Consider the following 13,246-nt stretch of genomic DNA (forward strand, 5'->3'; position numbering starts at 1 on the left):
CGTTTGTTTTTTTTTTTTAATGTAGAAATAAACAAGAAATAAACAATTATTAATGTTTCCATAATCAAAATTTGTCTACAGTGTATTGTGTGGACATTGCATAAAAAGAATGGTAACTTTCCCTTCTAATCACACCCAACACACATCCACACACACATCCACACGCACACACGCACGCACACACACACACACACACACACACACACGCACGCGCGCGCACTTTTACTCATTTATTTTACACACTCTTCAACCTTCAAATAAAATGACTTTTCATATCGAGTCAAATGTGAAATCGTTTATTAATGTTCTCAGCAAGGGTGGAACCACATTACTACTCCAGACAGGTTTAAGATCCGCGTTGGAAATCCTCGACGGTGGGTCACTAAAGACCAAAAAAAAAATGAGTGGAAGGGAATACTCACTTTTGGGCGTTCAACAAATTTAGCAGATTTGTCATCTTTAATGGTTAGCTCAAATTAAATTCATATGTGACTAATATAATTTCTCTTTTTTTTACCTTTAAAGGAAGATGAAGAATCTATTAAAATCACAGCCGAGATTTTTTTGCGGTTGCGAGGGAGCTCACAAATTGCATACAGTTACAACAGATCACAGTTTCGAAGGCTAGCACAGATTAAAAAAAAAACACATGTACCATTTATATAAGACACACATTGATTGTCTCTTAAAAACTACATATTGATTCCTTATAAACACTTTTTCTTAAATAAAGTAGTGCATCCAGGTCGCCCTGGGGGCGTTCAGCGCACACACACACACACACACACACACACACACACACACACGCAAACACTCGTTCTCTCTCCTGCTCACATTGTCCTAAAGGAAGTGTCTCTCGTTTTGCCAACATGGACAGAAGTCAGCGTGCTGTAAGAGGTTTTGGATGGAGAAGCCTGGCCATTCCAGATCAACATTTCAACATGTAGTGTATTTCATCTCCTCTTTACATGGGTTAGGATTTGTTCCATGGCTGTGATCTAGCTTCTTATAAGTTCACTTGGATTCTTTTTTTCCTTAAATTACAGCTTGTGGTCTTATATCTCGTGTACCATTCAGCAACCATTCATATAATTGACCTTGTTACACAGAAACAGGAGTGGCTAACTGGAGGCAGGTACAGCGCAACTCATCCACCTCTCCAAAAGTATTTGTTAGATTTTTGAAAGATGGCAGATATGCAGTGTGTCTTGTCTAGTCTTTCAGGGGTTTACTTTTTATTTTTTTCAAGAAACTCGCTTGCTTCACTCTCTCTCTCTCTCTCTCTCTCACAACACCTGAAACTTCCAGGAGGAAGTCTGATCTTTGTAATCCAAGCAGTCAGCGTTGAAGTTGAGCTTCCAAGAGGATGTTTGATCTTTGTAGTCCAGGCAGTCCGCCGCGGTGGAGTTGAAGCTGAGGCCCGAGGCGCCGTAGCCCTGAGCGGACGGTTGGTTCAGGTGGCTGGTGACGGCGCTGGTGCTCATGGGACTGAGAGCCGAGGCTGCAGGCGCCGACAGCTGGTGGTGCATGGGCGCCAGATAGGAACCGCACTCCATACCGCCGAAGTAGGACGCTGAGCCCGCGTAGCCTTGACCGTAACCGGACGCCTGTGTGTAGGTCATCGGGTACGAGCGCTGCATGCAAGACGACGACGACGAGGTGGAGAGCACTTCCGACAGCGGCGAGATCGACGCCGGGCTCCAAATGGAGACGGGCGCCGCCGTGCTGGATATAGCCGGCACTGAGGTACTAGAGGGCGGCGTGAACTGGCCGCTAGCGCCGCTCTCGGAGCTCGCCTCCCGCGCCGGGGAGCTCTTCTTCTTGGCCGGACGCACTTTGTTCTGTCCTCCATTCTGCTGCTGCTGTTGCTGCTGTCGGCATTTGGCGCGCCGATTTTTGAACCAAACCTGTCAAAAATGCACAAATCACCATTAGAAACATAGACAGCTTCCATAATGGCAACAAATACATTTATTTATTTTTTAAATGTACATTAACACACTGCAAATATTGGCTATATTATTTACGTTTTAAAACACAAAAAATCTTCATAAAATATATTTTGCATATATATTTACACAGATTAAAACCAGGAAACACTAAAGAATATAATGATTTAATGGTGCGCTTTAATCAATTTATTTGCTTGAACATATTTAAATGTAATATAAAACACGATCAATATTTTTGTATTGATAAACACTTTACTGACTTGTACACGGGACTCGGGCAGGTTGATTTTCAGGGCCACCTCCTCCCGCATGAAGATGTCCGGGTAGCGCGTCTTAGCGAACAGCGCCTCGAGCACGTCGAGCTGAGCCCGTGTGAACGTCGTTCTCTCCCGACGCTGCTTTCGAGGAGTAGCTGTTTCCAATAAAACACAAAATGTCCGCAATGTTGAAATCACGCCAACAAACACTTTTTGCCAGCAACAAAGCAGGCCTAGAGTTGTAGCTTATAGATCATACAAAACATGCACTTTCTACCAAGTTTTCACGAGGTTTTACTGACTTAATTAAGCAGCGGGTAATTGAATTTTGATCCAGTATATCCATAATATTTTTCATTTTATATCAATTTAGCCATATATATCACACACTGTGATATGTGTGTGTGTACTTAAAATAATTGCATTATTAACTTTGCCAGCTAAACCTCTTAGATCTCATTCAATTTTCTTATTTTTAATATTTAATATTTTTTTAGTCATTCTCATAAAATGTAATTGATCTTCATAACGAAAAAATGTTTAGATTTGCAATTTACACACGCTTTTTAATTGGTCAGCTAAAGTAGGCCTTTACGATATCGTCCAATCTAATAAGCTTTTTAAAAACTAAACTCTCTACGTTAATTATAAGGATGTTGTAGAAAGCGGCCCATATAACTCAGTAAATTGTATAATGTAGCCTATAATGAAATAAAAACTTGACAGTGTATGAGGTAGAAACACAGTATTTAGTCCTGCAATCAGGCAAATAAACTTTTGGGCAGTTAGACAAGCAGTGAGATTTTTGTGTGACATGGCAAAGGCAGTAACACTGTGTGACTAACCTGGATATCCCACAGAAGGATGCAGCAGATCCATACCGGAGGTGGTTAAACTGAGCCCGTTAACCGGGTAAGGCGGTTGCTTGAGATAAGACATCATGCTAAAGTTGGTCGCGTAGGTCAGTTTGGAGCAAATAATGGAGAACGCTTCTTCTCTCGCACCTCTTTCAGTCCGAAGCTCCAGTGGAGGTGTTTGCCAAACCTTGATCCAAAATCACAGAAAGGGATAGACTGTGATCACACACAGATACAGCGCCGGTATGCCGATTGGAGTTTAGTGGATGAACTCTGCGCTTCGACTGCAGTCAGAGAATAACAGAATAAAGCGCGCAAACGCCGCAGCTGCGCTCTTAAAGCCGCTGCAGAGCTCCAGCTGTCCTCGTGAAGTGAGCAAGGCTCATCTACCAAACCCCCAGCCCCCACACACACACACACACACGTCCCAACCCACCCCACCATCCCTGCCCCCTTACCTAGCCTCTCCCCGACTATCCCCCCCATACTAACATCTAATTGCAACAAGTCCCCGCAATGCACAAATCATAGTCTTGCTAATGTACATGCGGCAAGAATGTCGATTTGCATAGGAACCAGGTTAATTGTCTTCTGCATAAGGGAATTGATTGGAGACCATTTGTGGCAACAAAGGCCGCTGTTGGTCCGATAAATAAGGCCGATAACAAAAGCCCTACTGGCGAGAAACACAAGTAACAATGAGGAGAACCTCATCGTTCCAGGCTCAGCCATTAAATTAGTGAATGCATTCATAATGAGGTGTTTTAATGCTCCCAATACTCTTCCTGCAAAGAGAAATACGACTATTTACACTATAGAGTTAGGCAACAGTAGGTAATGAATCGGTTGTAGAATTCATGCACAACCAACACCCAGTTCAATGCCTCTCTAATTGGATTCAAGGTTTGAGATTATTTGGAGTGCTTTGGGGTTAGAAGGTGAAGAAGCCAGACATCTTGCTATTATAAGCAATAAAGGACATCAAAGGGTGTAAAACTAGGCGTAGAAATCAGATGTTCTCAAGAATGCTCTAAAAGACAAATGTTTATTAATTTTAATAGAGCACTTAAGGAATGAGTTGTTTCAGATAGACTCATTCACGAAAAACCAAAGCTCTGAAATGATTTTCCTTTTTCCCTACTTTACTTTACGAATTTCTGCAGTACAACATGTCAATCTATGTGTAAAAATGTGTCAAATGAGCAACTGCAATTCTGGCAAATGTAAACTGGGGCCCCGTGTCTACAGAGCTTTCTAACTTATCGAGGAGTTTGAGTTTTTTTTTTTAATCCAACGGTTTTCTTGCTCAATCTGTCACTCGCCTCGTCTACCAGTTGCACAGTCGCTCGATAGTAATTACCTCATAGAAAAAAAAATCATTATGATAAATGTTTTGTGTTGATAAATTAACGAGATAATCCGGACGGCACGCGCTCTCTATAATTACTGGACGCTGAATCTTCGAACCTGCAGCTGAACATTTGGCCCCATTGATTTAGTGCACGACGACAAATCTCTCTCTCTCTCTCTCTCTCTCTCTCTCTCTCTCTCTCTCTCCCATACAAACACAAACGCACAAAACAGCGTTATTCCATATTTCATGCATAACCAATATTCGACCACATAAATAATTAATTTAAAAAGTCAGCTACTTAATTCATATTATTTACACATGATACTTTTTCAGAACAGCACCTGGATTTCACGGATTTTAGGATAGGCCTGTCCTGGCAGTAAGTAAGACTCCTGCACTGTAGTCTATGCGACACAAAAATGAAAACACTTTATATAACGGGGATGAATAAGAGCTGTGAAGGGAGCAGAGCGCGGAAAGTTCCCGTCGTGATCCAAACCGTGAGCATGGAAAGCGGTTCGCTTTGACGCAGCTCCGCGTCTTTCACGCCTGTGTAATTCTTGCCCTTTGTCTTCATGTCGCCTGTGTTCACCCTGAGCCTTAAGCAGCCAAGAGAACGCATTTATACACGTGGACTGGACCTAACGTGGAAACCCGTTCTGATAGCAAAGTATGACAGGCGATCTGAAGCCCAGCGATTAAAAATGAAGATAGGCTTCTGATAAAAAAAAAACCCAACAACAATCGGACCCCTGAAGTTTTCAGAGCCGGCTCAAACCATTGGCAAATAAACAGGGTTGTAGGAAAAACACGCACAACAACAACAGCAATAATAATAATAATAATAATAATAATAATAATAATAATAATAATAATAATATGAAGAAGAAGAAGAAGAAGTAGAAGAGGAAAAAGAACAGCCTCGAAATCTTGGCAATGCATAACTAATATAAAAAACTGAAATAAAAAAGATCTGCTACTTACTGCAAGCTTTCTTGCTGCTTGATGTTATCTGCAAAGTGTAAAATAGGTCCAAAAAAAACCTGCAGGCTACATCCGACTGTTACCTTAATATGTATGGTGAAATAGTTGCATTCGAACCCAACGCGTAAAGTATAAAAGTAGAAGCATGGGAAGTTAAAAGCTTCAGCTGCTCCACTTAAACGGACAGCAGACGAAATCGTTTAGGGAGATTAAAGTGCGTACGGTTATAATTGGCCGGGCTTCAGGCGGACTTGCTCGTGTGTGATTTGTACAGCGCGCTGGCCAATGGAGACGCGGCTCCGGGACTCGCGGGCTGGACGCGGTTCCCCTCACCGGGCCTTTGGCAGCGAAACAAACGGCGCAGGCTCCTTTTTTTTGACGCGCAAACTCCTCAGCCAATCAAAGCGCATCCTAACCGGACCGCATTCGAGAGTCCAAATTTGCGCAGCTTTCCCTCTTAACAGCCCATATCCAACCTTTCCCGACTTCCCAAGTTTCATGTGCCTGCCATGTACTTGGAAGATTCCTCGTTTATATGAGACGCATGACGTGCGTTTTATGTGTATATGTGTTCATTACATGTCAGTGTCAGTGTTTGAATTTGCGCTGAATCTTGCGGGAATCTCGCTCACGGGCGTAGCAAAAGGTGACGACTAAGCGTGTACTCTTAATCTCAGGGATAATTATCAATCCTGAGAGAAAGAGAGTGGGAGAGAGAGAGAGAGAGAGAGAGAGGGAGAGAGGGAGAGAGGGATGTAGCAGACTCAGCCCCTTATTATCCCCGAGAGCGTCTAAAGACGTTGTGGTACGTTGAAAGGGAGAAAAAGGCAAACAGACGCTTATGAGCACTTCTTCTGCATTGTGTAGCTCAGCCAGAGGAATTTAAGGAGGTTTAATTGCCTAAAACGATCCTCTCGTCCCAGTGCAAGCGCTCGTTTTGATACATCGAAATGTAACAGCAGATGACTGGAGATGGACTGCTACTGGACTGAGGCCATGCTGGATAAGCCTTAAAGCAGTAGGCAGGGATGCACAACAGGGGTATATGTAACACTTTTCTAAAGTAAGAAAAAAAGCGCAGTGAGCTTTCGAGGAGATCTTTTTGGAAGGCAGAAAATAAATAGATTATTGATACAGTAAGGGAAATTATTGAAAGAACTGTTAGAAACAGTTAGCTTGTATATTTGAAAGAAGTACTAAAAAAACAGAGGATCTGACCAAGGATCATCTGCACACAGGTGAGGCTTCACTGAGCTCAAGAGTTTCTATTTCAGGAGTGTTCTTTATTTATTGTCATGAGGCTGTAATAAACTGAAATATTACTTGTGTGTGTGTATTGCTCCTTTATTGGTATACCAATTATGGTAATTATAATAAAGGGGTATAAGATTGAATAATGCAAATTTCTCTGTAAATTCATACTGTAAATAATTGTATTATCAATAATGATAATAAAGAACTTACCAATTACAAAATATATATTTGTGTATTTGTTATTATAGTTTTTCTTTTTATTAATGTCAAGTTCTAAAATTATTATTATTATTATTATTATTATTATTATTATTATTATTATTATTATTATTATATGTTTAATTTAACACCTGCACTTTTAGATATTGCTTTCATATTTCACATATTCGCATTTCACGCGCACAGAAAGCACTGCAGAAAGCATCGCTCTGAACGGAAACACGCCTAGCGATGATGTACATCTGAGAATAACCATGCACATGCTGATTAATAGGATTATCTTTCTCTTGCTTTTTATTTCCTCAGCAGATGTAGTTGGAGTGAAACTTTTTGAGAAAAAGTTTTGAGTGATTTTTTGACGAGCGGACGGACCAATTCACTGCACCTGCTGGCCAATGCATAGAAGAGAAATGATCATGATTTCAGAGCTTCAGACTGTCATCCAAAGAACCTTCTGATATTTAATCCGAAAATCTTAACAGGAAAAGGACATCCGAAAATCTTCGGAAAGTGAGAAAAACCTTTTCCCGACGTTCTTCTTCTCTCTCTCTCTCTCTCTCTCTCTCTCTCTCTCTCTCTCTCTCTCTCTCATTGTGGAAGTATTCAGGAAAGGCTGTGCTTTTTATATCTGTGGTTTTATTATTATGCTGGCGTATTTCTAAAGCTTCAGACAAACTCACATCTAATAATAAAACGAACTGCATAATATATATTATTATACTCCAATTATTATGCAAGGAATAAATATAAAACATTGAAAACACAGTTTACCAAAATAAGATGCATAATATAATAGACTAATAATAAAAAAAAATGTTTATGTTTTGTAATATTACTTAGTGCAGGTCTTTTGTGTGTGACTGATTCCAGTAGAGAAACCAGTCGCCAGCGTCGCTCTTTAAAACCGTTCAATTATTTATCAAGCGCTCAAACGCCCGCAGTCCGGAGGGGATTTTTGGATCCTTGAAGGATTTATTTAAGTAAAAAAGAGAAACTGCTACGAGCGACATAAATAATACAGAACTTACTTTCTTTTTTATGATCACTTTGGGTTTTGATGAACATTTTAGTGAATTTAATTATTTTTATTTACACAATTATTTTTGGGGTTTGTTAAAAGCCTAAATAAATAGTAATACTAATACTATATATACAGTACTACTACTACTACTACTCATTTTATTTTGACTGTGATTCTAATCAAACTCATTATTATTATTATTATTATTATTATTATTATTATTATTATTATTATTATTATTATTATTATTTTATTATAGTAATAATATTAATAATAATAACTATTATTATTATAGTAATTATTATTATTATTATCATTATAATTATAATTATAATTATTATTATTATTATTATTATTATTATTATTATTATCTGCAATTTATAGGACAAACTCACAATTTTAATCGATCTGTGTATTGCCTCCTATTGAAATTGAAATATTTCAATAAAATTTCACAAAGAGAGAGAGAGAGAGAGAGAGAGAGAGAGAGAGAGAGAAAGAGAACCCCCTGGGTTGTCCTAAACACGCCCATCTATTAATCCATGCGGAATTGTATGATAGTAGGGTACCAATCTGAGATCATTAGAGACACTGACACCTCTAAAGCTTTTAATCTCTCTCTCTCTCTCTCTCTCTCTCTCTCTCTCTCTCTCTCTCTCTCTCTCTCAAACACACACACACACACACACACACACACACACACACACACACACACACATATACAGAGTGCAGGTGCAAAAGTTTGAAAAAGAGTCCCCCCCAAATGCCTATTTTCTGTATTAATGAGGAGGACTATACAGGTCTATTGAGTTTACATGTTTGTTGTACGTTACATAGTCTTATAGACTATATAACAATCTGAGCAAGGAATATTCAGAGAAAGAGCTGAACGGAGCAGGAGGCCTGTAATGGAAGCTTTTGATATACCCGACTTTACTCCTAGCTAGTTTGAGATGTTCTGCACTGAAATAAAAGGTGATTATTAGGCTATATTATGAATATATTATACCTTCAGTATAAAATTCTTTAGGAGACAAAAAATAATCACCAATTAATTGGTCATAATATAGGCTGATATAGGCGTTTTATGAAGGCAGAATATGATGTGCTCTCCAGCAGTGGATTTAGTGTAGCTGCTAATAGAGACAGCTGTTGACAACTAAAAGACTAAAAGAAAAAACAAAGACAAAGTGATGGAATCAAGTTTGATTCCTGATTGATCGGAATTTAAACACTGGCTTCTGGTTTCTTTTCACATCACTGTAACCTTCAGAAGGCTAGTCTGCTTGCTAAAACATTAACACCTACACAGTTACATGAAATGTTGTAAAAATAATGAGCTCTGGGACAATAATATTGAATTTTCCAGACACTAATTACACTGCTGTAATAGAGTCGAAGACTACTCTGGTGATGTGTTTCCCTGAATGTAACGCTGATGTTTCATTATTGTGACAAGTTCATATGACACAGAAGAGAGAGAGAGACTGCATTAATGAGCAAAGCACTTGAACGTGAAGGTGTATTTGCACTGAGTAATTAGTGTGAATAAAAGAGCCTGTTTGATCCTTATTGACATTCCTAATTTCCCCTGTGCCACGTGTACCCAGTGTTGAACAACTTAAAATGGAGTTAAATGAGATGCTCCACGGTCTGAGAAAATCAGTGATGGAAGATCGGAGGTTGACGGAGCAAAATGTAGAAAGAGATCATTCACACTGGCTAAGGTATTTGAAGAGAGAGAGAGAGAGAGAGAGAGAGAGAGAGAGAGAGAGAGAGAGAGAGAGAGAGAGAGAGAGAGAGAGAGAGAGAGAGAGAGAGAGAGAGAGAGATAGAGAGATAGATAGATTTTTTTTTAGCTCTTTTCTCATGTATATATTTGCTGTAAATGTTAGGATATAAGTTTAATAGCTATTCAAAAGAAAGCATTTAGTTAAAAAATGTACTGTTATACTAATGGCTTAAAATGTAATTATTTTTTATTTGATTTGTTCCTTAGTGAATTGATAATATCTGGGTATAATTGTAAATCTGTAGCACTGGAAATATTTACTTATTTATTCATGTATTTTTTTGAAAGATTATCTTTATATTTTAAAGCAACATCAAAGATAATCTATGTGATCATGTCGATTAACTCCGCAGATCTGCATCATATTAAGACCTAACAAAGACCCAATTATAAAATTGGATAACTATTTGAAATTTGTTTAATCTTCAGGTTAAATATAATAAATTGAAGATAAATTAAAGTGCATAATTGTGTTTAATGACAATATTTATAAAACCTACATTTTTGACCCACAGACAAAAAAAAAGAAACACTTAACATTAAAATTCTGAACATGGCCTCTATAATATACAATTTCGCTAGTTCACATTTTGTTCAATACAATACAAAAGGTGTGAGTAAAGTAATTGTAATGAGGGTTGTGGAAGCTGCATTTTCTCCCTGTCGTTCATATGCAGCAGTTATTAATAACAACAACAGACTAATTGTTTGTCTGTTATTTGTATAGGAGCCAAGTGACAAAAAAATGGATCCAATTAAAACACACTTTCACACTTTATTTCAGCAGTCTGAGGAAATAAAGTACAGATACACAGGTAATAATAATAATAATTATATATATATATATATATATATATATATATATATATATATATATATATATATATATATATATATGTGTGTGTGTGTGTGTGTGTGTGTGTGTGTAATTAAATATAAATATTTGAAATTATTAATAATAATAATGTTTACTGTTGAACATTCTCTCTGCTTTGGTGTGTATGTGTTCTCAAACCTGCCCTGCAGTGTGGAGCTCACCCTTCTCCTGAAGTTCAAAGGCACAGGAGCTCAGAGGGCTGGATTTGTTCAGGCATATTTGGTAAACCCCTGGATTTGAATTGTAGTGTGCAAGACCAGAATATCACGTTTAATGTTACATTGTGAAATTTTGTGTGAAATCCCCATAATAAATTCACCAAATGTGCACCAGAAATGGCTATTCATGTTTGTGGTCCTTAGTTTCTTTTCTTGTATTCTGATTTGCCCTTAGATGTAGAGGTGTCTGGATACAATATATGTGACTTTTTACAAGTGCAAAAATCAGCATGTTATAAATATTGTTGCACCAAAATAGATTTTTTTAATAAAAGAAAATAAAAATAACGTTTTTATATATATATATATATATATATATATATATATATATATATATATATATATATATATATTTTTTTTTTTAAACCTTTGCATGGTTATTCTTTTGACTTTTGACTAGCGGAGTCATGAATTTCTTATTTTACTTAAATTTTCTTTTCTTCCGGATCATGTGACAAATTACTAGAATAAGCTTTCTATTTAGAAATTTATTTATATTATCACTGCTCAAAACACTATTAGTAAGACTAATAATAGGTCATAAAGCTGTATATTTCTAAAGTATATGTAAGCTATTTATGTATTTAAACACTGTTTAAAGATGTAGCCAGTTAACAAGATAAATTTTCATCTATTAACGGAGTACATTTTGAACTCTCTGACACACACACACAAACACACACAAACACACAGACACAGACACACACACACACACACACACACACACACACACACACACACACACACACACACACACACAAACCCCACATGTACACCAACCAACACAGCTACACCATCATGCTTTAATTATGTGATATAATTAACCCTCCATACAGTTTGAAAAGCATGCGAGCTGAGGACGAGCCCCCATGTGGGTTGAGCATTCCTTGTTTGTGCCCAGTCCAAACCCCACGTTGTTTTGAGTGACACTCTGGCACTCTCACTCAAAAACCCTCGATTAGTCTCCAAAATATACCCCCACTTACAACTACATAGTGCCTGTTTACACGTGTGAGAACAAACACACAAGCAAACACACCCATCTCACGTACATCAACACCCTACCCCTACCCTTTTACTCTCACATCTGCACTGATTCCATCATTGCCACTTTTTCTTTATTATCTCTTTCAGCCTGGTGGATGCTGTCTGTCAGGACTTGTGACAGTTGGATATTTCCATTACGTTCCCACCGTGTTCGTGCCATGTTCGCTATGTTCCCAGCCTACAGTCCAGCACTTTCCCAGCCTCAGGCTGCCAGCCGTTCTTAGCAGTTGGGACTCTCTGAGAGCTTGTCCGTCAACTGGAACCCTCCCCTCCAATTAGGACTGTAAACACAAGACAATCTGTGGTGTGTGTCTCTGTGTGCATGTGTGCATGTGTGTGTGTGTGTGTGTGTGTGTGTGTGTGTGTGTGTGTGTTCGTAAGGAGGCGTCAAACTGGCTCCTGAAGCTTGGTGAGCTGTCCAGCTATGATAAAAATGACACCCAGGTTCTCATCAGTGTGATCTCTCCATCTCTTTCTCTCCTCTGGAGGGGAATGGGCCAAGATAAGCAGACACTGTGGAGTCTACACACACACACACACACACACACACACACACACACACATACACACACACACACACACACACACACAAACATTTACACAAACACACACACACAGAGTATTGTTTGCCAACAGGGAGTCCGAGACTGAGTATTTGCAGGTTAATGACAGAGGAGAGATGAGAATGTTTAAACAAGTTATCTTATTTACCTGAAATAATTCTGTCAAACTTAATTGTCAATAAACATTATTTTAAATTTAAATTAACATCCACAACACTTTATAATAAAATAAATAGTTTTGAAGTCTTTACAAAACTTTTCTATATGCAGTTGGTTTCTCAAATTGCACCAAAACTTTTAAATGCATTAAAAAAACATTGAAAATTTTGCCTTTATCTCAGTGTTTCCTAAACCTAAAACTGGAATACAATTGAATCAGACTTTTTTATTTATCCAAACACATCTTTTCTATTTAGGAAATGTTTATGTCTATTTCTAAATTGTAAAATAGACATTTAAAAATGTTTTTACTAACTAAAAAATATATATATATATATATATATATATATATATATATATATATATATATATATATATATATATATATATACGTACATTAATATATGACTAAAAGTCTATATATTTTGAATGGTCAAATTGTACAGTTATAATACATAAAAAATAAAATAAAAAACAACAACCTTTTTTTTTTATAATTGACATCACTGCTTTTATATACTGACCAACATCACTGATAACCACATTATTATTCCCCTGGTTACCTAGAGAAGCCAAGCACAACTGAAAGGAATGCTAAACCTGATGGAGTTGCAGACTAAGATGGGGCTGTGTGTGTGTGTGTGTGTGTGTGTGTGTGTGTGTGTGTGTGCCTGTGTGTGTGTGTGTGTGTG

General features: G+C 37.8%; 1 protein-coding gene and 1 long non-coding RNA gene across 4 annotated transcripts; one reads left to right on the forward strand and one right to left on the reverse strand.

Annotated features, from left to right (window-relative positions):
• Window positions 1-280: 280 nt before the first annotated feature.
• On the reverse strand, window positions 281-5,629 carry otx2b (orthodenticle homeobox 2b). Its single transcript, XM_046855040.1, has 4 exons — window positions 5,405-5,629; window positions 3,055-3,253; window positions 2,213-2,364; window positions 281-1,907 (listed from the first exon to the last, which is right to left on the reverse strand). Exons 2-4 carry the CDS (start codon window positions 3,149-3,151, stop codon window positions 1,287-1,289), a joined length of 870 nt encoding a protein of 289 aa, XP_046710996.1. The 5' UTR covers window positions 3,152-3,253; window positions 5,405-5,629; the 3' UTR covers window positions 281-1,286.
• Window positions 5,630-5,869: 240 nt separating this feature from the next.
• On the forward strand, window positions 5,870-12,806 carry LOC124390322. Of its 3 annotated transcripts, XR_006926721.1 has the most exons (5): window positions 5,870-6,642; window positions 7,184-7,387; window positions 10,418-10,505; window positions 10,717-10,789; window positions 11,920-12,806. It is a non-coding gene; the product is annotated as an uncharacterized LOC124390322 (long non-coding RNA). The 3 variants fall into 3 exon arrangements; XR_006926719.1 differs by lacking the exon at window positions 11,920-12,806 and having other exon boundaries at window positions 10,717-10,897; XR_006926720.1 differs by lacking the exon at window positions 11,920-12,806 and having other exon boundaries at window positions 7,187-7,387; window positions 10,717-10,897.
• Window positions 12,807-13,246: the final 440 nt, after the last annotated feature.

The sequence above is a fragment of the Silurus meridionalis genome, chromosome 8 (genome assembly GCF_014805685.1).
Source record: "Silurus meridionalis isolate SWU-2019-XX chromosome 8, ASM1480568v1, whole genome shotgun sequence".
Lineage (NCBI taxonomy): Eukaryota > Metazoa > Chordata > Actinopteri > Siluriformes > Siluridae > Silurus > Silurus meridionalis.